This window comes from Babylonia areolata, chromosome 1, assembly GCF_041734735.1.
Source record: "Babylonia areolata isolate BAREFJ2019XMU chromosome 1, ASM4173473v1, whole genome shotgun sequence".
Taxonomy (NCBI): domain Eukaryota; kingdom Metazoa; phylum Mollusca; class Gastropoda; order Neogastropoda; family Buccinidae; genus Babylonia; species Babylonia areolata.
In genome coordinates this window covers 74985229-75011717 of record NC_134876.1, presented here as the reverse complement: position 1 = coordinate 75011717, position 26489 = coordinate 74985229, and the positions used below count along the sequence as shown (strand labels likewise).

General features: G+C 41.0%; 1 protein-coding gene across 3 annotated transcripts in view; it reads left to right on the top strand.

Annotated features, from left to right (window-relative positions):
• The window catches only part of LOC143293565 (sensorin-A-like), a 54240-nt gene that overhangs the window by 25293 nt on the left and 2458 nt on the right, over positions 1–26489 (top strand). For 2 of the 3 annotated variants that reach the window (XM_076604546.1, XM_076604564.1), the window contains exons 2-3: positions 24160–24419; positions 25859–25947. In XM_076604546.1, coding sequence (XP_076460661.1) covers positions 24226–24419; positions 25859–25947 — 283 coding nt within the window. In that variant the 5' untranslated portion in view covers positions 24160–24225. The remainder of the gene's footprint in view (positions 1–24159; positions 24420–25858; positions 25948–26489) is intronic. The other variant, XM_076604554.1, reaches the window with a different exon arrangement.

Genomic DNA, 26489 nt, shown 5'->3' with positions numbered 1-26489 from the left:
GTGAAGCCACACAACGGCATCACCTTTTCTGTCTCTCTTTTCTTTTCTGCCTCTAAGTATACTGGATGTATATGAATGTGTATTGTGTGTGCGTGTGTTTATGTAAGTTTGTGCCTGCCTATGTGTGCGTATGTGTTAGGGTAGCTGTTAGATACACATGTATGTTAAAATGTATGTATGCAGTGTGCGTGTGTGTGTGTGTGTGTGTGCGCGCGCGCGTGTGTGTGTAGTCACATTTTGGTGTGTGTGTATGTAACATTGATAACATTGATCTAATGTTTTATGTTAACAAAAGCGTTTTTGTAAAGCACCTAGAGCAGATTTCTGGATAGTGTGCTATATCAAAGCGGATTTTTCTTTTTTTTTCTTTCTTTTTAAATTTCTTTTTTTTTACATATTTGCCAGGTGCAATTTTTTGTTGCCCGGGGTTCTTTTACGTGCGCTAAATGTACGCTACACACGGGGCATCGCTTTATCGTCTTATCCGAATCACTAGCGTCCAGACCACCAGAGAAGCTCTAGTGGAGGGGAAGAAAATACTAGCGAGTGTGGGATTCGAACCCCGTGTGCTCAGATTATCGTTTTTGCTAGGCAGACGGCGTTACCACTAGGCCACCACCCATCTTGGAACTTTCCTGAACTTTCATCCCGACACTGGGCACAAGCTGGTTGCTGAACGACACCTTGTTCTGCGGAGTCAGTATATAAAAATGTTTATATCTTGTTCTGAAAAGAAAGTGGGGAACATTAATTTTTTGAAGACGCTTCAGAATTACCTTTTGGGGTTGAATCTCTCTCTCTCTCTCTCTCTCTCTATATATATATATATATATATGTACATATATACATACACACACACATATATATATATATATATCTGTGAGTGTGTGTGTGTGTGTGTGTGTGTGTGTGTGTGTCCGCATCCACTTTCTTTTTGCATTCGTCCTCAGAAAACGGATTTACGTGGTGAGACTGGAGCTAAATGGATTAGTTTGCCGTGGTAAGAGGAAGCTAATGCCGGCAGTTTAAGTCTCTCATCTTGCTACATGTGTTCGTATAGTAGCTGCGTGCCTACTGTCTCCCTGAGTTAGGTGCTCTCTACTAGTCGTCAGAAGTAGGTAAAGGCTGTTTTTTCGGTGTCTTCTGTTGCGCTTGTTTGTCTTTCTTTGATACATGAACCTTCTTAGGTCATGGAGTCTCCACATGAACATTAACACGTGATACCTCAACTTTCTTAACGCATGAGCATTCTCAACACATGAAGTTTCTTGAAAATATTGTTGCGTCATTTACAACATATTAGAGGTGTTACTTTTTTTTTTTTTTTTTAAATAAGTGTATATGCTTATGAGTTATATATGTTGCTGTGGAAAGATAAAAAAAACTTGACGAGTGTCTAGAGAGGCACATTATGCATATAAAACCTTTGTAGGAAGGGAAGAGTATTGGCAGAAAAAACAGATTTTATTTGAAAAAAGATTTCATTTATTGTTTTGAAAATAAATTTCACTAATTGCTTTGAGAGTACTATCCCGCTTGTCAGTTTTACGAAACACATCTTTTTTCTTCTTCTTGTCAGCTGTCTTTTTAACATTTTCCCCATTTTTGACTCACTTGTGTAAACAAAGTGAGTCTATGTTTTAACCCGGTGTTCGGTTGTGTGTGTGTGTGTGTGTGTGTGTGTGTGTGTCCGTTTGTCTGTGTGTCTGTGTGTCCGTTGACACACTGACATTTTCTCTGCAAACACTTTGTCAGTTGACACCAAATTAGGCATAAAAATAGGAAAAATTCAGTTCTTTCCAGTCATCTTGTTTAAAACAATATTGCACCTCTGGGATGGGCACAAAAAAAATAAAAAAAGAAGCCTAATTATATGCAAACTGCATTTACTGTTATATTTATATTTTTTGTATTCTCTAAACTTGGCACTTTGACCTCTTATTCTGACACAACAACAAGAGGAGTCATTATTATCATTTTTTGTTCAAACAGGAACTTCTTTTGCTAAGCATGGAAGTTTTATTTATTTTGCAAACGTTTTGGTGCAGATAGTAAAAAAAGGGAAATTACTCTGTAATTAATGCTAGGGGACTTAATTTATCACAAGTGAGTCTTGAAGGCCTTGCCTGTCTTGTTAATGTATGCCACTCATTGTCTACCCCCACCCAAACCCCGTGCTCTATCTTTCCTTTTTTTCTCTCTCAAAGTCTTCCATACTATTTTCCACTCATTCCAGTCTAAATAGCCTACAGCCGGGCCAGCATACGCGCTAATCTCATTAGTGGCATCAATTAGAATTGGGGCGGCTAACCACTGACGACAAGACTGATCTCTCTCTCTGTCTCCGTCTCTGTCTCTACCTCTCTCTCTCTCTCTCTCTCTGTCTTTATCTGTCTGTCTGTCTCTTTCTCTCTCCTTCCATCTCTCTACCTCTGTCACAGACGTTCGCACAGACATACGCACAGACAGTCACGCGCATAATTATGGACATACACACACTCATGCATGCACGCTCTCTCTCTCTCTCTCTCTCTCTCTCTCTCTCTCTCTCTCTCTCTCTCTCTCTCTGTATTTCTGTCTACCTCACACGCATATTCCACCTTTCTGTCTCACATTCTTTAGCACCTTCGCTCTTTTGCCTTTCAACTCGCGCGCGCGCCAGCTCGCCCGTGTGTGTGTGTGTGTGTGTGTGTGTGTGTGTGTGTGTGTGTGTGTGTGTGTGTGTGTGTGTGTGTGTGTGTGTGTCTCACTCTTTCTGTCTCATTTACCCACCTACTAACCCCCCACCTCTCTCTCTTTGACTGTCCTCCCCTACTCTCCTCCAATCTCTCTCCGTCTCCCTCCCCACCCTCTTTCTCGAGACCAGTAGGATTTGACTGCGGAGTTAATTGCATGCTGACGAACTGCTACCTTAGCTTCAGTCGTACATTCTCCCCTCCCTCTCCCCCCCCCTCCCCCCCCCCATTACCCGTTACCACTGCCACTGTGCTTCGGATCCATCCATCCACCCACCCACATCCTCAGTTCTCAATCATCCCTGATCACGCCATGCTCAGGTGCCAGTGAGTGAGTGTTACCTTCTGGACAGGAGCCGTACGTGGGTCCGAGGAGCCAAAATCCCCTGCAATGATTTGTGGTCTGGTTGAGGGTTCGGACCCGTAAATTTCCAGTCGTTCGTCATTCAACGTGACGCAGATAGTTAACTTCCCCGCACGGTGGCTTGCTATCGGTGCAGATTTTAAACCCGGCCATAGACACTAATATCTTTTAGTGTCTATGACCGGGCGAACATTTTCTTAGGATCAGCTGCAAAAAGGCACTGAGACACATACTACAGCATGGAGACATTCTGCCCGCAGTTCTGCGCGCCGGAGACCATTTATATTTGTATTTCTTTTTATCACAACAGATTTCTGTGTGTGAAATTCGGACTGCTCTCCCAGGGTAGAGCGCGTCGCTGCACTACAGCGCCACCCATTTTTTTTTGGTATTTTTTCCTGCGTGCAGTTTTATTTGTTTTTCCTATTAAAGTGGATTTTTCTATAGAATTTTGCCAGGAACAACCCTTTTGTTGCCGTGGGTTCTTTTACGTGCGCTAAGTGCATGCTGCACACGGGACCTCGGTTTATCGTCTCATCCGAATGACTAGCGTCCAGACCCCCACTCAAGGTCTAGTGGAGGGGGAGAAAATATCGGCAGCTGAGCCGTGATTCGAACCAGCGCGCTCAGATTCTCTGGCTTCCTAGGTGGACGCGTTACCTCTAGGCCATCACTCCATTGTTCACGGTGAGGACTGGCACCCTCAAACCACTAGAACCACACCGGGTGTGATGGCCTGGTGGTAACACGTCCTCTTAGGAAGCGAGAGAATCTGAGCGCATGGGATCACATCCCACACTTGGTAATATCCCCATCCCCTCCCTTCCACTATACCTTGACTGGTGGTCTGGACGCTAGTCATTCGAATGAGACGATAAACCGAGGTGCCGAATGTAGCATGCACTTAGTGCAGGTAAAAAAAAAACAACAACCCAAAAACCCACGTAAGGGTTGCCCCTGGCAAAGCGCTGCGGAGAAATCCACTTTGATGTGGAAAAAAATGAAGCACTTGCAGACAAAAAAAAAAAAAAAAAAAGAGAAAAAAAAGAAACGAAAAGAAAACGAAAGTGACGCTGCATTGTAGAGGCGCGATCTCCCGGTGGACAGCAGCCTGCCTTTCACACAGAGAAATATGTTGTGACAAATAGTGATACGATACAATCCAGTCCAGTCCAATCCAGAACAATACAATACAATACACCGCACTGCACCGCACCGCAACGCAACGCAACAGAACACAACACAATACATTGCCTTTGGGCGGGTTGCGCAAGTCAGCCAGTCGACATGGAGAGGGAGGGGATTCTTACTGATGGTGTCTTTCTTACAATGGAAATTAATTTACAGCTTAGTCTTTTGTCACTGGCTCTTAGTGCTGCAGCCTTGGGGGCTAGCTGGCCTTTGGGGATCATCCCAACGCCGACCGTCCTAAAGCTCTCTTCGCCGAAAGAGCGGGAGTGTAACATGGGTAAGACACTCTCCACTTCAATCGAAATCTGGCTAAGAAGTCGCTTACTCTGCTGTTCTGATGGTCATTGTCGGACACAGCTGACTATCATACATACATAGAGAGGTGATATTTACCCTGTGAGGGCTTTCTTATGCTCACATGTAAGACTGCATTTCTCTATAGTTTGATAAAAAGAAACAAACAAACAAAAACATTTTCGAAATGAATAAAGAAAGAAATAGTCAATGTTAGAATTGAAACTGGTTTTGGGGATGACAGCAGAAAATAAATAAAATTATCATCATTATTGTTATAATCATTATAACCATAATCGGTGTATTTACCTGTTCATATATTTGTTTACTTAGAGATCGAAATCGTACACCTGGATTTTATTCCAGCATTTTTAGCATTCAGGTTCTTCAAGTGACGAATCGAAATGGCAAAAAAGACACACACACACACACACAGATTTTTTTCAGCAATTCGCATGAGTCATGACCCAAGAAACTGACATGTCACTATGCTTCAGGTGTTTCAGTTTTACAGTGACCACGCCCTCGCCAACCCCGACACAACTTCACAGTATAATGACCAGCTATGCTGTCTTTGTGTCATACACACCCAATTAAAATAGTCGTTTATCAAATGAAAATGAGACCAAGGGAACAGTCACCCAAACCGGATTAAGTCTTAGTCTCAACACTCGCGTGCTTGGAGACACCATGATTCCACTGAATAGCCTGACATCGGAACAAAATGCAAGAAAACAAAGCCGTGAATCACCCACACCTATCCGCCAGACACGTGAGACAGGTGGTACGAACCTGGAGGCTTGAAAGGGTCGATGTTTCTGTTCAGTCTCCCTGGTCAACTTGTACATACACCTGCCAGTTCCCTAATCCCCTCCGCGTGTAAGTAGAAGGTCAAGACATGTACGGTAAAAAAACAACAACGCGTAATCCACGCCAGCTTTCGGTGGGTTACGGAACGCGAACATACTCAGCATGCACCATCCTATGTCTGCTTAAATGGCGGGGTAAAAACAGGACCGCGCGCGTAAAACGTGTAGAACTTGTAGAACGTGAACGTAGAAGTTGCAGCCCCTGAAGGCAGAAGAAGAATTACTGGTGTCTATGTGTGCAATGGATTTTCCATGTATACAGATAGAGTGTTGAATGAGAAGGATTTTTTTTTATTTTATTTTTTTTTTTTTTACCCGGACTTTCTTGGGTCGACCACCGTTTTATTTTGTATATAAATCACACAATGCCAAATAAATAAATAGCGTTTATGGAATAAATACGACTTTTCACTCACTGATTTTGGGCTTGTTACAATAATATTGAAGGAAAATGTACAAGTCATATAATTAAGTGTACAAAACTTATCTGTTTTTTTTTTTTGTTTTTTTTTTCCCACCTTCATTCATACACAATTCTAAGTCTGTCTGTTTCTTCATATATGGACAATCACGTTGCAAAACTTTAGTGTTGGAAGATTTGGTTTGTCTGGGGGGTGGGGAGGGGTTGAGGGGGCCGGGGGGGGGGGGGGTGTTCATGCTCTGGTGTGCTTTCTGTGTGCATATTTGTCCCTTTCTCACTTCTCATTTGATCATTTGACGTTATTTGTAGATGGAAGTGTTTTTTTCCATGTGAATTCGTCTTGTTTCAAATTCTCGTTCAAAAATAACCTGTAAGGGAAAGACTGATTTGGTCTTTTTATAGATACTGACACACATTTTACCCACTAATATTATATTATTGATATACGCATAATTTCCTTTTAGGTATGGTGAATTTTCAATCCCAAACAGGATATCTGATGCTGACAGTTTCAAGTGGACAATTGTTTCTGTTAGTAGTTTTTGTTCAATATACTTCCAGAAGTTGTGTGTTACTGGGCAATCAAAAAAAAAGTGTTCAATGTAATCTACCAAATCTTTACAATAGGGACATTTCTTGTTTTCTGCTACTTTCATTTTGTTTAGAAGGATATTGGTGGGGTAGATGTTGTGTAAAATTTTCCAGTGCAGAACTCTTAATCTAGTTTCTTTTGTTATATCTCTCGCTATAGACCAGGTTGACCCGAGTAAGTGGATACCAAATTTTCTGAGCCAGAAGTAGTATGCGTTGGGAACAGTTTTCTCTTTGTTTATGAGTGTATTTTTTAAAATCTGTTTTAAATTTGTGTTGTACAGGCTTACATCACATTTCTGTGTTTCATCCTCCTTTTCCCCTCTTTCTATCCATTGAAGCCATGCCTTTGGTATCGAATTTATCAATGCGTTATATTCAAAAACAATGCCTGCTTTGTTTTTACGCACTATATCCTGTATCTCTCTTAAAGACAACACTCTATTTTCCCTGAAATTAATTATGTCCTTTACTTGTTCAAGACCTTTCTCATTCCAAGATTTGAAGAATAATAATTTGTTTTTATACTTTATCAAGGCGTTGTTAAACAGCAATTGGGAGTGAAAGTTGTTACTTTTGATGTCTGAAAGTGATTTTAACGGCCTGCTGTCAAGATACGAACTAACTACATCTTTCGAAAAATCGTTATCTATCATGTTCAAACCTATTAGATCTTTTGATCTACAATTTAAGAGAAACACATTTTCTTTAACAAGTTTATCCATGTGCCATTTAGGGATCACACTCCAGTTTTCCTTGGCTGTCGCCCCAAACAGTTTTCCTGCCCATTGTAGGTGAAAACATTTTTGGAGCTGGATCATGTTTATCATGTTCAGACCACCTTCTTCTACACTCGCTTCCATTACTTTTCTTTTTACTTTCTCGAAAGCTCTCTTGTTACTGTGTTTTTTTCTGCCACAGAAACTTGTACAGAATTGAGTTTATTTTATTCAGAACCTCAGCTGGAAGGCCAATCGACTGCATAACGTAAATGAACTGACTGACAAGAAATGATTTTATCACGACTACTTTCCCTTGAATACTTAAGTCACGTTTACTCCACTCTTTACTGAGTTTGTTCACTCGATCAATCCTGCTTGTCCAGTTATCTTCAATGTCTTTGGCCATTCGGTTACTTTCGAAATGGATTCCTAATATCTTTATTCTATCTACTGTTGAGAATGGAAGATTTACCTCTCTTTTCTGTCTACCTAGTCTTAGTGCCTTTGTTTTATGTTCATTCAATTTCAGTCCAGAGAATCTTTCAAAAGAAGTAAAAATGTTAAACGATCTATTCATGTCCTCTATATCTCTAAGAAACAAGGTTGTGTCATCTGCCAGTTGTTTTACTTTTAAATGCACATCCTCATTTCTCTCGGATCGGGGGGTTACAATTCCCACTATGGGACTGTTTCTTATTTTAATAGCTAATAATTCAACAGCTAACACGAATGCCAAAGGTGAAAATGGGCATCCTTGTCTAATACCACACAGCACGTCGAAAGGTTCAGATATCCAACCACCATGATTAACAGAACTTGTACAACCTTTAAATAAGACAGTAACCCATTTTTGAAAGACTGGTCCAAAACCAAAGACAGAAAAAGCATGTACCAAGAAACTTTTTGATATGGAGTCGAATGCTTTAGGGTAATCTACTGCTAATAAGTATCCCGCTTTCTTTGTTTTATTCAGATAATTAATAACGTCATCAATCGATCTGATAATTGTAGATATGTTTCTGCCCTTAATGTAGCCTGCTTGATCTTCATTAACTAAAGTGTGAACAACGGACGACAGCCTTTCTGCTAGTGTTTTTGCAAGTAGTTTGTAATCTGTATTGAGTAGGGTTATAGGTCTCCAATTATTTAGCTTATCTCTTTCTAGATCTTTTCCTTTGTGTATCAATGTTATAATTCCTTGCTTCTGAGAGTAAGATAGTTCACCTTTATTAAAGGATTCTACGAAGGAATTTGTCACAATACTGCCTATTTTACACCAAAATGTTTTAAAGAATTCTACTGTAATTCCATCACAGCCTGGGGCAGACCCGTTCTTCATTTTCGCAAGTGCATTGCTCGTTTCTTCTAAAGTGACAGGTCCCTCACACACAGCAGCATCCGTACCATTCAAACGAGGGAAATTTTCATCTGCCATAAATATATCAGTTGCTTCCCTTACATCTTCTTCTGCTGTTGTCTGGCTATATAAGTTTTTAAAGTAAGACACCTGTTCAAGTAGTATTTCTCTTTGATCTGTTATAACTTCACCAGTTTCTTTACTAAGTCTTGTTATAATTTTCTTTTTGGCTCGAGCTTTTTCTAAATTACAAAAATATTTTGTGTTTCGTTCACCCTCCTCAATCCACTTAATTCTTGATCTAACTTGTGCCCCTCTCGCTTTTTCTAATAGCAATAATTCTAGATTTTGTTTTAATTTTAGAAATTGAGTCTGTTTGTTTTTGTTAGAGGGATCGTTTACTAAGTCTTTCTCAACGTCTGAAATTTGTAGCTCTAATCTCTTCACGTTATTCCGTTCTTTACATGCTACATGTTTACCAAACTCATTGCACAAATTTCTGATTTCAATTTTGCAACATTCCCACTTTTTTATATAGGAAATATTATCACTGACATCATAATTTAAATGATTATCTAGCAGTTCATTCATTAATTTGACAAACTCTGTGTTCTTAAGATAGCTATTATTGAATTTCCAGTATCCTGGCCCACGGGAAAAAATATTCTGATTAAGCTCTGTAACAACCGTTTTGTGGTCCGAGTTAGGGACTGTCCGATGCTCACAAGAAACACAACAATGCAGCATACTGTGTGATGTGAAACAATAATCGAGTCTTCTGGCTATAAATGGATTTGTTCTGTGCCATGTGAAATCTTTACTATTTGGGTGTAATGTTCTCCAAAGATCAACTAGTTCTAATGTACTGACTGAATGCTTAAAAGCTTTAACTTCTGATTCTCTATGAGGGAGACCTGCAGTATTATCAAGAGAGTTATTGAGAACACAATTAAAATCACCAAACATGAGAAAATGTCCGTCAATAAATTCGCTAAACTTTTCTTTGAGCATACTGAAGAATGCTATTTTATCCGATGATTCATTTGGAGCATACACATTGGCTAACATAAATTCATAATTGTCATACGACACTGAAACAACTAGTACCCTGTCTTCTGTTGTTTTCAAACTAACTTTACCTGGGAAATGCTTTGCTACTAAAATAAGTTCTCCCCTACTTCTATTTGTGCCTTCGTTAAAGAAAATAGTTCCACCCCACTGTTTCTCCCAAAATGGTATGTCTTTGGCTGTTACATGTGCTTCTTGTAAACAAATAATGTCAAACTTCTGCTCTCTTAAATAACGAAAGATTGAAATGCGTTTAAACTTATTTTTCAACCCTCTTACATTTAAAGATGAGATCAATAACTTGTCCATTGTGGGGGTAAATCAAAATTCATTTTATAGCCTATTGATGAGTACACACAAGATTAACATCGATAAAACATAACACATAAAATTAATCACTATTCAGTCTCATAGTCCGGGGGCGAAAACCAAAACCGTCTTTGACACAGAGGACAGCAGCAACACATTACCGACAATGAATGAGAAGGATTGCCACCACACGATTTTGCACAGAGGGTTTGGGTTCCAAGCCAACGCGTGTCAATGTGCTGATAACCTGGAACATATAATGAAGATAGATATGAAAGACCAAAGTCGTGAAAATGTCTTTTTTTCTGTCTTTTTGTGCAAACTTGTACCGGATTCTTTCATTACCAGGAAGCCAACGAAAATTGACAAAAACATGGAGAAACACGTTGGAATGAATGTTGAGGAACGAAAAATGAACCAAGCAGCTCCATCTGTTTCCAGCAAAATCTTCCTTAGGGAATAAGCCTGCAGTCATTTCCTTTTGGTTCTTGTCATCGAGACGCAGACAGCATTAACTTGGTTTCTTCAGTGTAGTCCTTCATTGTACACTACCATCTCGTCTGTATATTATTGTTTTTTGACTGTCCTCTGTTGTTCCCTCCCTTGGACAGTACTCATCACGTCAACTTGGCACTGAGCCTCCATCAGCGTGTAAAATAGTCACGACATTGACGGCAATGTGCATTATACACTTCACGTACACTCTCTTCTATTCGCTATGTTTACGTCAAATGGAACTTCTTCACTGATGTGGACAGTCTAACTGTCTGATACTGCGACTGTTGTCAAACAACACAAATTATATCACAGAAAAAAGTGGGGGGAGGAAAAAGAAATGAAACACATTTGTCAATCATTGCTATTCACATTAGCATTGTAGTGAAAAGCCACCCAAACTTTCAAAATCATTTTCCCGTAAACTTCCCAAACTTTTGGGTCAAGGCAGCATTACCATTTGTTTTGGACAATAATCAAACACGACTGGGTGTATTATTGTGATAGTATTGATAAAAACATCTACATAAATGCCAGTTCCATTCAACTTGAATGAGATGTGCATAAAGTTAGGCAACTTTCGATCAGGTTCGTACAAAAGTAGGAAACACGTTTAAGACTACGACACGACACCGTTCATCTCTGCACCAGATTCTAGGTAACCGAATGTGATTTTTGGAATACTATATATTGGGGTCAGTCTATTTGCTGTTCTATTTGATTTACATATCATATCCAGTGTATCCCGATTGTTGTTAGTGAAATCACTTTAACTCATTGTTTTCTTTCTCCACCACCACTTATTTCTACAAGCATCCTTACAAAGAAGTTTCTGTACTTGCCTGTCTTGCTTGCCTGAACAATGTTTCGGTTAAAGCTGACAATGCACGTTGTGCACATCCTATGCACTCTTCGGGGTCCGTAAGCATGCATTGTAAAGATCAATTATTCATAAGCTACTATTATTTTTCTGTTTTTGTAAATTTATTTCTGTGTCTACATTCATTCCTAATTTCAATACCAACCTTCAATGGCAGCCTTGTGTAATCTTTGGACCCCGATATATTTTACCTCACGTGGAGGTCGGGAACACATCAAAGGGGAAGGGAAAGTCCATCATTCGGGCACCACGCATGCACAGGAGGAGAGCGGGGGAGGGTCCAACGGTCACTGTTAATGCAGATGCATCTGATGAAATTCACAGCACGAAACTGGAGTCAAGCTAAGCGTAACAAATGACTCTTTCCGTTTAAGAGGATTCATTCAGAGTGTCCGCAGTTGCTGTCGCTACAGGCTTATTTATGCGCTTTTGTCCCGTCCTTTTAACTCTCTTCATCAGTATTTTCTTTGATTAACTTTGTGAAGTCTTTCAAAACGACAGATCGTTTGTTTTTCTTGCACGTGTTTTCTTCTGTTGGAATGATGTTATGCGGAAACAGCTGACTGTTCAGACTACATCAGTTGTCGACAGTTTCCAAGAGCTTTTGCATTATACTCTGAAGCTTCTGCCTTCTCCGCTGGGCTAATCCCGGCATCTTAATTGTGTCTGTTATTTCTCCCCGAGGAAAATGACCAGATAACATTATGTACAGACGTATGTTTTCATTATACATGGTTTTAACGTTCAGCAAACTGTTATCTACATCCTTTACCGTTCATCAAAGCCTCGGATGAAACATTTTAATGGACAGATTATAGATAAAGCATTTGGAGTTCATTCTATTATCTTATTTGGCCAGTTTAAGTGGCAATAAAAAAGGCCTCAATCTTTGGCCACAGCCTTCAGATCTACAGTCCGATTTCTAACACCACTGCTCAGAACTTCGGAACAACTGAAAAGGCATATGATTAGAAGACTGGCTCGCATATTTTACAGTTAGAATTGTAACGAGTTTTCTGAAACAAGAAGTCCTGCGACGTCCAGCATGTTAGGGTCTCCAGTTATCTGCAGCCTACAGTTTTATTCACTTGATGATAACACAGCAAACATCAACTGAAGCTTGTTTTATGATATACAAAGCAATAACAAAAGAAGAAGGAAAGACATTTAAATTATTATTAAAGAAGTTGGTAACAGCCTTATCAAGCCCCCCCCCCCCCCCCCCCCCCCCCGCCCCTCTCCCCTCCCCCAACCCCAGGTTTTCTCAGAAGCAGCTTGTAGTTTCGAATTCACTTTCAAGGTGTCAGAGCGTGCGGGCTTGCTGCATCATATCCGCTGTTAAAAAAAGCAGCAGCAGCACATGCCTTAACTTCGCATAATCCGAAAGTGCAGAGTCATTGGTATCACCAGTCAGAACTACTGCGGTAACTGATCGTCTTCAAACACATTCGTTCTTGACAGATAGAGAGATATAAAAGCTTCGCACATGCTTCGACGGTTGTTTCATCTCGCTGTGATACAAGAATTGCACCTCTAACAGATCAGTACAGACGCTTCTATCTGTCCCTCTTAATCCCCATATCATGATCCATAATTCAGTACAACAGAATCAGGGAAACGGCTCTCCACAGCTTTTACCGTTCCCCACTTTGTGACTCTAATTTCTTCAAAGTAAACGTTCTAACCCTTCATACCACTCATTCAAGAGCACCATGGACTGAGCAACCAGGAAGTATTGAATTGGAAGCAAACCACACCGAAAACAGACCATACACCCATGTCTGAGATCCAACTGCAAGGTTTTTAATCCCATCAACTTTAGTATTCACCAGAGAAGCTACCAAGTTCGTTTCTAGTGTCCATCACAATGACCCAGCTAAACTAAACAACCCGTCAAACAGACACAAGAACAATAGCTGGAAAATATTCCCTACCTAGAAATTTACGACCGTGAAATACAAAGTCTGAAAAAATGAATCTGACGTGTGTGATTTGATTGTATTGTGTTTCATAGAAAGATCGATTTGTCAGTTGTTCAGAAGTTTCGCCTCTTTTCTTTTTCTTCTTTCGACTCAACTGCTGAAAATTGTTCGACTCCCAGGAGCAGGAATTTTGATAATATTACGTTCCCTCTGCACCCTTGTTCAATTGTGGTCGTGAAACGTGAGTAATGTCATCAGTATTCTTGCACACACTGGGACTGCGCTAGTGTGTGTGTGTGTGTGTGTGTGCGTGCGTGCGTGTGTGTGTGTGTGTGTGTGTGTGTGTGTGTGTGTGTGAGGTATACACGCCCACACACAAACACTCCCACACACCCACCCATACATTCACAAATTCACAAACACACAAACATACACACTCACACACATCGAGAGAGAGAGAGAGAGAGAGAGAGAGAGAGAGAGAGAGGGGAGGGAGGGAACTTGGTGGAGGAAGAGTAAAAGTCAGAAGGAGGTATTAACAACATTTGAACAATAACCACCCTGCGTTTCCGCCCCACCCCCACCCCACAGAAATTCTTGTGTGCTTGTCTGTTTTTCTTGTTGGTCTACACTTTCATTTTGTGCCATTGGCAGCATTCGTGCTTTTTTTCTTTTTTGTTTTTGTTGTTGCTGTTTTGTTTTTTGTTTTTATTTGGTGTAATAATACGCGCTTTTGTTGTTGCTGCTGTTTTTTGTTTTGTTTGTTTTTTTTGTTTGTTTGTTTGGTGTAATAATCTGCGCTGATTATGATGACTTTGCCAATGGCCTAGTGAAAGGTCCTGTTGGCATACTGAATCCCTCAAATCTGTTCACTGTCAACTGATTTGTTTTCCTCTTTCTGTTAACTTTAGGATTGGTTGTTGACACAGTACTTTGCTGCCAAAACTCTTGTGATCCCCCAGTTCTATGTTCCCAAATTACCCCCGTCCTGAGGGAAATAGAAAATAGGGGACTTGAAGACCAACTTTCGAGGCAATCTCTCCTTCACTGTATATCTGTGTTTGTGGATGTCTGTGCAATTTTTTTTCCAGGTGTGTGTGTACATGTGCGTGTTATGAGTGTGTGTGCATGTGTGTGTGTGTGTGTGTGTGTGTGTGTGTGTGTGTGTGTGTGTGTGCATGTGTGTGTGTGTGTGTGTGAGTGTGTGTGTGTGTGCATGTGTGTGTTTGTGTGTGCATGTGTGTGTGTATGTGTGTGTGTGTGTGCATGTGTGTGTGTGTGTGTGTGTGTGCGCTCACGCGAGCGTGCGTCGAGAGAGAGAGAGAGAGATTCGGATTCGGATTCGGATGGTTTATTCAAAAAAGGCCTTAGCCCCTTATGAAGGGGTGGTGTGTAAACTTATTTCGAAAACATTATGACATACAGTATATGATACAATAAAACAAAACAATACCTAGATTGATAATCAGGAACAACTAAATGACCGGATTTTGAATGCTTTGTGACTTCTTCTTCACGACGTGACGTCATAAGCAAAACTAGTTTAAACATAGAAGGCTGAGAGTAATATTTCTGGGGTATGAAATTATATCTTAGTTCACATAACTTTGGACAACAAAACATGAAATGTAATTCGTTTTCTTCTGCCTTTGTGCACAATGGATAAATAAGATCATGATCACTATGCTGTGTGTATCGAAAATGATGAATTGCAATATCTGAAAGCCCAAACCTAAATCTTGTCATGACATATTTTAAATGTTTTGCCAAATTCATGGATAAATACGTTGGGACACAATGTAAAGAGTTGATCTGATAATACACATGAAATCTATCACTTTCTTGCACATGAGCATTCCATTCTTGCCATCTACAATCAATTAGTCTGAGAGAGAGAGAGAGAGAGAGAGAGAGAGAGAGAGAGAGAGAGAGAGAGAGAGAGAGAGAGAGAGAGAGAGAGAGAGAGAGAGAGAGCGTGTTGTACAGAATTGCTGGCGATTCGGTTAGAGAATTAAACGATACCACCAAATTTAGCCCAAGTCGACACCCCTGACTTCCATTCCCTCCTTTTTCCCACATCCCAGTATACCTACAATTCTCCCCTCCATAATTTATGACCATCGATTGGTGAACAGAGGGAAACAGGTGACAGCCAGCAAGAAAGAGAAAAGGCCGATTGTTTGCAGCCATTAACGAGAGGGGCTGGGGGGTCCGTTTCATTGGAGGTGGTTGTCGCCCTTCGATGTGCACATCCATCACGTTGTGGCCCTTTGACGTGTGGACCATTGTGTCTGTTCTGGTCCTCCACTGGCCGCTTTGGCCACAGTGTCCGTCACTTCATGGATTTCTGACCTGTGTCCATCCCCGTCCGCTTTCTTTCTCTCCTTTTTTTAAAATTTTTTTTTTTTACTTTCTTACTTTGTTTCTTCTTTTCCTCGTTTCTTTTCTTCTTTAGCTTCTCTTCCATTCCTTTTCTCTTTGTTTCTATCTATCTATCTATCTATCTATCTATCTATCTATCTGCATGTCTGTATGTCTATCAATTTATCTATGTATCTATGTATCTATCTATCTATGTCTGTCTATCATGTCTATCTATCTATCTATATCTATCTATCTATATATCTGTCTGTCTATCTGTCTATCACGTCTATCCATCTATCTGTCTATCAATCTGTCTGTCTGTCTATCTATCTATCTATCTGACTGTCTGTTTGTCTGTCTGTCTATCCATTATGTTCCACTATCTATCTATCCATCCATCTATCTATCAATCTGTCTCTCTGTCTATCTGTCTATCATGTCTATGTTTCTATCTATCTATCCGACTTTTTGTCTATCTGTCTGTCTATCCATTATGTTCCACTATCTATCTGTCTATCTATCTATCTCTGTTTTTCTTGTTCCTCTTGACCATACCACCTTTTCTGTCCAATGCCATATTCTTTTATCTTCGTTCTTTGTCTTTTTCTATGGCTTTCTTTAAGTCTATTTCTCTGGGGGGTTTTCTTTTGAGGAACAAATTGCAGAGGTTTGGGGAATCGTTACCACAGAGAGAGAGAGAGAGGGAGAGAGAGAGAGAGACAGAGACAGAGACAGAGACAGATAGAGAGAGACAGAGAGAGAGAGAGAGACAGAGACAGAGACAGAGACAGATAGAGAGATAGAGAGAGAGAGAGATGTACACACACACACACACACACACACACACACACACACACACACACACACAGAGCAAGGCTGTTTTCCCTTTTTTTTCCCCCTTCTTTCTTTCTACCATCACGTCCCTAACAAAACAACAACAACGATATTATCTCAAAGCAACGAGGAGGATATTGGCTTTTTAAAAAAAGGTGTAAGGATGAGGTGCGTGCATAACTACACCTCCAGTCCGTTCATAAGGATAAGGCCAGGCAATGGGTCGATTATCATTGCCCAGAACCCTTTTTTTCAGATTTGTCCTGCGGTAAAAAAAATATCTGAATGTACAGCAGGCATTCCATATGCTCTGTGCCTCATGGCTTTTTTTACGCTTTACAATGAGGGCAATATTGCAGTAACATTTTTATCGTCGGTATTTTTCCTCCATCAGCTCTCTGTGTGTGTGTGCGTGTGTGTGTGCGTGTGTGTGTGTGTGTGTGTGTGTGTGTGTGTGTGTGTGTGCGTGTGTGTGTGTGTGTGTGTGTGTGTGTGTGTGTGTGTGTGTGTGTGTGTGTGTGTGTGTGTGTGTGTGTGTGTGTGCGCGCGCGCTTTCCATTAGCAGACAGTGCACTAGCTAACCAGACTCTTTGAATGATATTCTGCAGAAAGACAGACAGATAAGACAGGAACAGAGACAGACAGAAAAACAAACACAGACGTAGAGAGACAGAGACAGACTTTTTGGACAGAGTCTCTCTCCATCCTCCCTACCAGTTCAACAGCAACTGCTGTTACAAGTGAAAAAGAAGACGAAGACACGTCTTACATGGTCGGAATTGTCATAACTTTATTGGATAGAGTTGGAGGTAGAGAGACAAGCATAGTGACGGGAGAGAGAGAGAGAGAGAGAGAGAGAGAGAGAGAGAGAGAGAGATTAAGGGAATAAGCTGATAAGAACAGCTTTTATAGACAATAACCCTCTCACATTTCCACCCCCGAACTAAAACCACCAATGTCCTTGTATTCTTGCATTCTTGCTGAACTTTCTTCCTGTGTTGTGCTGTGAGCAATTTATATGCTCCATTGATGAAAAAAATAATGGTCACCAGTGCTGTTTAGGATATCATTGTGACCACCGTGATGGGTTCATGCAAAGTTAATGCATCTGCCTCTTTCTTTCTTTTTTTTTTTTTAAGATTCAAAGCAGATGCGGTTTAGCGTATATGGATCAGTCAGCGCGCTTTGACATCTCCATGAAAATGAACCTGAACTGTCAGCTCTCCGCTCTAAATCCCGTCACCCTGTCTTATCCGCCCGCACGTTCCTTCGTCCTTCTCATTACCGAATTTTGAAGAGTTGGGTACCCTTTGAAAAGGTGTCTTCCAGTGCGTCTCAGCTTTTTCTTTGATAGCATTCTGGCTTACCCTAGTTCTGTGTAGCTTGGACTCTTCTAATCCCTCTGGTCTGTTTTTCCTGCTGCGATCCTAGCCCTGTGAGAAAATAGAATTTAGAAAGCCCAAAGACCCAGGTTTTGAAGTGACCTGTGTGTGTGTGTGTGTGTGTGTGTGTGTGTGTGTGTGTGTGTGTGTGTGTGTGAATCAGAATCAGAATCAGAATTACATTTGTCATGAAAGTCGTAAATTTGGATTGATAGACACAACATCAAAGGGTAAACCCAACCAAACTGAGAAAAGATCAGTGATTATTTTATATCGCGGTTTGTAATCTGAAACATTCGTGTGTGTATTTTGCTTGTCCAGGTTGCCATATTTACACATGATTGACTGAATCAATATTATCGATATTTGTTAAATTCAGATTTTGTTTCGTTCCTGAAAGCGTCTCGTGGGTAAGTACGCCAAACACATTTGTCGAGAAAATGGTACTCATCTTCTAATTTAGCACAGGTTTTCCATACTCTTACATATTTTTCTGTACCTGTAGCCTAAATCTGCCTCTTTCTCAAATGGTTCACTTGCGGTCGGCTGGACTATTAGGAACATTATCTGATTTGTTCATGTGTACCTTTGCCAGGTGTGCACATAGCTACTCTATGTTGTTTTCATCAAGTGTTTGTATTTCTCTTTTTTTTATCACAGCAGATTTTTCTGTGTGAAATTCGGGCTGCTCCCCCCAGGGAGAGCGCGTCGCTACACTACAGCGCCACCTTTTTTTTCCCCTGCGTGCAGTTTTATTTGTTTTTCCTATCGAAATGGATTTTTCTAGAGAATTTTGCCAGGAACAACCCTTTTGTTGCCGCGGGTTCTTTTACGTGCGCTAAGTGCATGCTGCACACGGGACCTCGGTTTATCGTCTCATCCGAATGACTAGCGTCCTGACCACCACTCAAAGTCTAGTGGAGGGGGAGAAAATATCGGCGGCTGAGAACGGATACAACTCAAGTCTAATATTTTTTTTAGATTATCAATGTAATGTAGAATATTAACTTAGATTTGTTTTCGTTTTTTTTTTTTTTTTAATCATTTTTCCAGGAGCGTATACAGGAAGGCCTATACTGACGTTCAGATTTCTCTAAAAGAGCAAAATTTAATCTGTCGACATTCAGTGCACTCTGTTTCATCAATACACAATCGAAACAAAATAAGGCAAGAACAGATTAATTTTGATGATGATGATGATGACCAAGCTGTAAGCGCGATACAAATACGGAGTCATTTGCACAACATTTGCTGCCACTGGGCGCTCGCCATTCGTTTCCTGTGTCATTTATTTAGGTTTCAGTCACGCACACAAATACTCGAGTAGACATGTAACAATTTACGTGTATGACCATTTTGTTGATTTGCCCTGCGAAGGACAGAAGGAAAAAGACAGACAGACAGACAGACAAAAAGAGACAGAGACAGAGAGAAGACAAACAGAGAGATACAGACAGACAGGTAGACAGACAGGCAGATAGACAGACAGAGAAACGGAGAGATAGCAAGTCACAAATACACATGCATGTGTGTCGTGGAAAGCGGTTGACGACGACTTTACATGCGAGGCTCAAAATACCACTTAAATTCCAACGTGCCCCTTTCCCAACCTTTCCCTTCCCTTCCTACCCTCCGTGACTAATCCATTGGTGAACAGAGGGAAACAGGTGACAGCCAGCAAGAAAGAGAAAAGGCCGATTGTTTGCAGCCATTAACGAGAGGGGCTGGGGGGTCCGTTTCATTGGAGGTGGTTGTCGCCCTTCGACGTGCACATCCATCACGTTGTGGCCCTTTGACGTGTGGACCATTGTGTCTGTTCTGGTCCTCCACTGGCCGCTTTGGCCACAGTGTCCGTCACTTCATGGATTTCTGACCTGTGTCCATCCCCGTCTGCTTTCTTTCTCTCTTTGTTTTCTTTTGTTTTTGTTCTTTTCTTTCTTTCTTTCTTCCTTTCTTTTTTTTTTCTTTGGTTCTCTTTGCGTTTCCCCATTCGATCCTCTTCTTTCTTTCTTTCTCTTGTTCTTTTCTTTCAGTCTTCTTCTTCCTCTTCTCTGTGTCTCTGTCTTTGTCTGTCTGTCTTTCTCTGTCTATATCTCTGTCTGTCTGTCTGTGTCTCTCTCTTTCTCTGTCTCTCTGTGTCTCTTTCTCTCCATGTCTGTCTGTCTCTCTGTGTCTCTTTCTGTGTCTCTCTCTGTCCACCCTCTCCCTCTTTGTTATCCTGTCTCTCATCTGCCTCTCCGTCTCTGTCTGTCTGTCGTTCTGATGGTTGCCATTTTATTTCATTTTCCTTCTTTCTCCCTGCCCTTTGCTTTGTCAATTCCTTTCTTTTTCATTGTCCCATTCACTCTCCTTTTCTTTTCTTTCTTTCTTTTTATTTTGTTTTGTTTGTTCCTTTCTTTTGAGGGATATAATAATAATAATAATAATAATAATAATAATAATAATAATAATAATGGGCATTTATGGCGCTTAATCTTACCAAAGCCCTAAGCGCTTACAAAAACAAAAATACATATAGGACAAGTATACTGGGACGAAACAGCACAGGCATCAAGGGACAGTCACCACATCCACCACGATTTTGCCATTCTCTTATCACGCACACAACAGACGCACACGCAGACGGGACACACAAACTGGAGAGGAATGAAATAGAGATGCCAATCAGGATGTGAAAAGAGTAGTTTTAATAGCTTTGGCCCACGGTCTTGGTATTAAAGCGCGGGATACGGAGAAGATTAGTGTCAGATGAGGAGCGCAACTGTCGCGATGGAGTGTACAGATTTAGAAGATAGGTAAGATAAGAAGGAGCAAGACGGTTCAGGGATTTAAAGCACAGCAGAGACAGTTTATATTCAATCAAGAGAACAAAGCAAGGGAGTGATATGAGTAGATTTAGAGCGTCTCATGACTAGACGAGCAGCATTGTTCTGCACCTTTTGAAGTCGAACGAGAAGATTCTGAGGACAGCCAGCAAGGAGAGAATTACAATAATCCAGTCTTGAGAGAACAAAAGCAGAAACAAGAGTTTTGGTGTCCTCTTCAGAAAGAAGATGACGAACAGAACCAATGCAGCGGAGCTCCAAGTAGCAAGCACGACGTACAGAGGAAACATGATGAGAAGAGGGTCGGGGGAATCACTACTAGAGCTTTGGATTTTCTTTGTGAAGCGAGATAGAAGAGTGATGCTTTTCTCTTTTGTTCTTTCTTCTCATTAAACCCTCACTTATTCTTTTCCCTAGGGGAGGGGAAGAGGGAGGAGGAGAAGGAAGGGGGCTAGTGGGAAGAAAAGTTGGAGAAGTGTAGGGTCTTAGCTTCGGAAAGATGTAGGGATGAGATGAGTCATTATCAGACCTGCCGTCTACTCATTCAGCTGGGGTCACGCAAGGGGTCAGTTTCTATCGCCTGGGACAGTATTCCCCCCCCCCCCCCCCAGGCCCCCCTCACCCCTCTCCCCATTTCAAGTTTGTCCTCTGGTCAAAATACACGCTCAGCGCTAAATACACAATTTCACACCAGCCCCCCCAAGCCAGCCTGCTTTCATTCTTCCCGTTTACTGAACAAGGTAATGACAGAAGTCTTCCCCACTTCGTTATTCATTGTGTTTCGTTAGATTTTTTTTTTTTTTTATGTTGGACAGCCACTTGTGGACACTACACCATCGTTACCAGGCATCTCGTGCAACAGCAGGCCAGCAGATATAACAGTTATTCACGCTTTCTTTCGTCATTCCACAGACACTCGTCGCAATGATTCACGTGCAACAACAAATTAAGAAAGTGATTCAGTCACCCTCCGCCGCGTTCACATTAACTGTGAATCAGTATCAGTGGACAATACCTATCAATTCAGAGAGAGCGAGCGAGCGAGCGAGCGAGAGAGAGAGAGAGACAGACAGACAGACAGACAGTGAGGGACAGAGAGAGTGCATGCTGTGCAGGAAAACAATTGCAAGATTGCGCCCTAAATAACAACCAAAGACAAAGAAAAAAAAAAGAATAAGTGAAAACAACAAAAACAAAAAGAAAACAAATTAAAACAACAACAACAACAACAAAAACAAAACAAAACAAAAACAAAACAAAACAAGCGAACAGACAAACAAAAGGAAAACAAACTAACAGAACAATTTTCAAGAAGAAGAAGAGAAGAAGAGAAGAGAAGAAAGAAAGAAAGAAAGAAAGAAAGAAGGATGTCTGACTGATGTTTCCAAACGTCTTTTCTCCTTTCGTTTTTTTTTTTTTTCTGAAATCACAATCCCGTTCCACTTCGCCCCTTTCGCTGTCTTTCTATCTCTATGTCTGTCGGTCTGTCTGTCTGTCCGAGTGTCTCTGTGTCTCTCTCTCTCTGTCTCTCTGATTGAGATCCTTTTGTCTTTGTTTCGTTTTCTTTCCTTCATCCCCCCCCCCCTTGTCCTCCCCCCGCCTCACCCTCTCCACTATTTTCTCCATGTCTTTCATTCTTTCTCCTATTTTTTTTTTTTTTTTTTACTTCTTTTTTTTTTTCTTGTTTGCCCATTCCATTAGATGGTGATGGAGAGCACACAATTATAGCTGTGACCTTTTGGTGGGAGTGTGAGGGGTAAAGTGGTCGGGGGAGGAAGGGGGAGAAGAATGAAACTTTTCCCTTTCATCCTTTTTTTCTTTCCCTCCCGACCCATTTCCTGACGTGGGAGAAGTGTGGGGTCTTAGCTTTGGAAGCCTTGGGAAGAATGGCTCAGAGTCACAATTACACCTACTGTCTGTCCACTCAGCTCAGGTCGTGCAAGGAGGCGATTTCCGTCCCCGGGACAGTTTTCTTCCCGTTTCAGTTTTGTCCCGCGGTGAAAACATACACCCAACTCGTAAAATGGACAGTTTCATATCTGGCTCTCAAACCTGTTTTTAGGCTGCTGTTAAAAAAAAAAAAAAGAAGAAAAAAAAAGTTCATTGATGGGAACAGGGTTGGAATATACGCTTTTTTTTTCTTTTTCTTCTCTGTGTCTTTTCACTTCTTATGTTTTCTTTTTTTCTGGTGTTGAGTCAACCGGATATTATACCACCGTATGCATACCGCGAAAAAACAAAAAACAAAACCAAAACAACAACAACAACAACAACAAAACCCGAAACAAAAAAGAAAACGAAAACAAACAAACAAACCACCCCAGATAGAAGCAGATTTTCTTTCTTTTTTTCTTTTATGAACTTAAGGTGTGCCTTAAATGTTTATTACTAGAGTAAACATCCTTAGAGACTTGATTCACACAATGCAATAGAGATTAGAATATCATTGAGAAAAAATAAACAAACAAAAAGCAAAACAAAACAAAACAACAACAACAAAAACAAAAAACAAACAAACAAACAAACAAACAAAAAACCCAAAAAAAAACAAGCAAACAAACAAACACACAGATGAATAAATAAATAGATAAATGAATTAATAAATGAACAAATAAATAAAAGAAAAAAACAAACAAACAAACAAAAAACCCACAAAAACATGAAGCTCAGGAATCACTCTAGATTTCAATCTGGTCGAACAACTCGGTAGAACAACGCACCATTGGGAAGTAAGTTGTTCTGTTGACAAAAGCTGGAGAATAACTGCTATTGGAGTCATGTAGACGCACTGCTGTTGTAAACCATCTATCCTATCAAAACTACTGGGAGTGTTATTTTTCATCAACTGGTTCTATATCGCACACACCTGGATGTTTCGCTGTGGACTTCCCGGCAAGGACAAGAAATAATTTCATCAATGTGTGTGGGGGAAAAAAAAAACGATTGAAAGGTTTGGCACACCAAACTTACAATGATATCAGACTGATGATTTCGAAGGTAAATTCAAAGCACCGTCAAATCATAACTTGCGGTAACTTTCTTAGATGTATAGATATGATGACGTCAAATTATACCGTCTCGATATAATGCAAATAAATAAGTGCAATTAATTTTGCACTCCTGCTTTAAGGTGGGGGTTGGGGTGGGGGTGTGGGGGGGGGGGCATGAATTAAACCCTTGTTTGAAGAGAGGGGGCGGGCGGGGTGGGGGAGTAGCCATTCTTTTAAAGAGAAATCACTAAGCTTGTTTGTTGCTTTTTTTTTTTCTTCTTCTTTTTTCTTTTTCAAACGGTCCTCATTAATGAAAATTTCCTGTCAAGATCAAGATACAGGAATACTTTATCATCACTAGAAGTGAAATTGTAGACATGTTTGCTGATAATAGGGCGACATGAGAAAAAAAGGCTTTTCCTCCACAGTACAACACAAAGTTTCATCACTCAAACATACTTAAACGATTTGAATGCGTATACATTCTGTTTGTTGGTGATGTCTGCTAATCTTTGCCCTGTTTTTTTTTTTTTTTTTTTCCCCCAGCAGGCTGAAACGAACGTATAACGTAGACCAGCAGACCCGAATACCCAACAGGAGTCTACAAACACGATGTCAGGTCTTGTGTACCGTCTCTCCATCCTGGTGGCCAGCTTGTGTGTGGTGGCCCTCTGTCTGCCGCTAGCCTCCTCTGATGGGCAGGGCACGCGCAGAGTGGCCCGAGGCCGCTACAAAATGGGCTACATGTTCGGCAAGAGATCGGACTTGGACGGCCAGACATCCATCCTCCTTAATTCCCTCATGGGGTGGGTATTGTGTGTGTGTGTGTGTGTGTGTGTGTGTGTGTGTTGAGGCCCCATGGAAACGCGTATGCGATGTGTTTGTACGTGTGCATGATCGCAAGCATATATGTCACTCTCACTCACGAAAGCATGCGTGACAGCACACACACACACACACACACACACACACACACCACATCAAGTCCTTCAGGTAGAAAAGTACCGGCTCTAAGTTTGAGGAACTTAATACGAAACTAAACTCATGCCTTACTCAAGTGGCTGAACGCCACGTTTGCATTCGAAAGGTCGTGGGTTTAGATCTGGGTTGCCAGTTGCATAATTGCATTCTCGGGTTTGTGGAGTCAAGTCCAGTATTAGAGATACCCCTCTCCCCAAATTGTTTTGAATGCTTATCCCCTTCCTCTCTACCACCTGAGGTTGTGTTGGCGTTAAACCTGCACGTGACTAATTTACGAGACGTTTGGAATTAAGAAGGATTATGAGTTCGAATTCTCGGGTGCTCAAGAATTACCACTGGCATTCTCGCTGTTCATCTTTACGGGCTGTTTTTTTCTGGTGGTGTAATGTGGTGCTGGTCAGCAAACAGCCATAACCACCCCTACTTCTCTCTCTCTCTCTTTCTCTGTATATCTATCTATCTATCTATATGCCCCCTCCTTGGGTAGGTGAGATGATATTAAGGAATATTATCACGATTTTGGGGGGGTGGGGGGTGAGGTGGGGGGCGTTGTGTACGTGGGAGAGAGGTACTCAGTATCCAGATATATGGAATTCCCAAACGATTTTTCACCATTGCAAAAAGGTAATAGGCAGCGTGATGTCTCTAGATAAACAGATAAACATGGCTAGTTTTCAGAATCTTTCACCAGTCAAATACAAGAGAGAGAGAGAGAGAGAGAGAGAGAGAGAGAGAGCAACGTTCAGCTTGCCATCGAATTAATCAGATTGTGATCCACAACAAATTAATGGCGATTGATTCTGGTGGAAATGAGCTAATTAGATAACTATTTAGCGTTGCATGCTCGAGGAATACTTTCTGCCGATTGCCCTCTTATATAGTATGGTCATAATGACTTTACTACTACTACTACTACTACCACCACTACTACTACTACTACTACTACTACTACTATCATATTGAATTAATCATTATCAGCATTTGAATTCCTTGTCTCAACATGTGTGTGTGTGTGTGTGTGTGTGTGTGTGTGTGTGTGTGTGTGTATTTGTGTGTGTGTGTGTGTGTGTGTGTGTGTGTGTGTGTGAGATATTTTTTCCAACTATATTTTATTATCAGTTAATACTATCATGCTTATCCCTTTGTTATATACCTATGTAGTGTAGACGGTAATACTGGCGGGGACTGGATTTAGAAGAGCACACCAGTTTTCATCTATTGTCCTCATAAATAAAGATTTTTGTCTCGTCTTGTCTCTTCCCAGGAAAGGGGTGGCGGTAGAAGACTTCAGCCGTGATGTCCAGAGAGACTCAGTACTTGCTGAACGGGTAGCCAGACATCTGGACTCGGATGGTCAGTGTGTGTGTGTGTGTGTGTGTTCGTTCGTTCTTTAGTTTAGCGTCTTTTCACTATCAGTGATATAAGACGATTAAAAAGAAAAAAAAAAAGAAAAAAAAGGGGGGTGGGGGTGGGGGGTGGGGGGTGGAGGGAGGGGTTAAGGGGGGAGGTGTGTGTGTGTGGGAGGGGGGGGGAGCGGGGCAGGGGTGAGGAGGGAAGAGAAAAACAGAAAAGGTAGAAAACTACACACACACACACACACATACACACACACACAATGCATAACTAACATGCAATTACGTTTAACAGTAACAATTCAATGATGATGATGATAGTAATAATAATAATAATAATAGTGTGTGTGTGTGTGGGGGGGGGGGGGGGGTGGCTTGTAGGAGCCAGCAACAAGGGATAAAAATCCACTGTCGAGGGACTATAATATTTTCTTGTTTTATTCCCAAGATGAAAACAATAACGAATAATGGCCATCACAGCACAAAGCACAAGGCCTCACTGGATGATCCAGATCATGCAAAAATATTCTGTTGTATATTCTC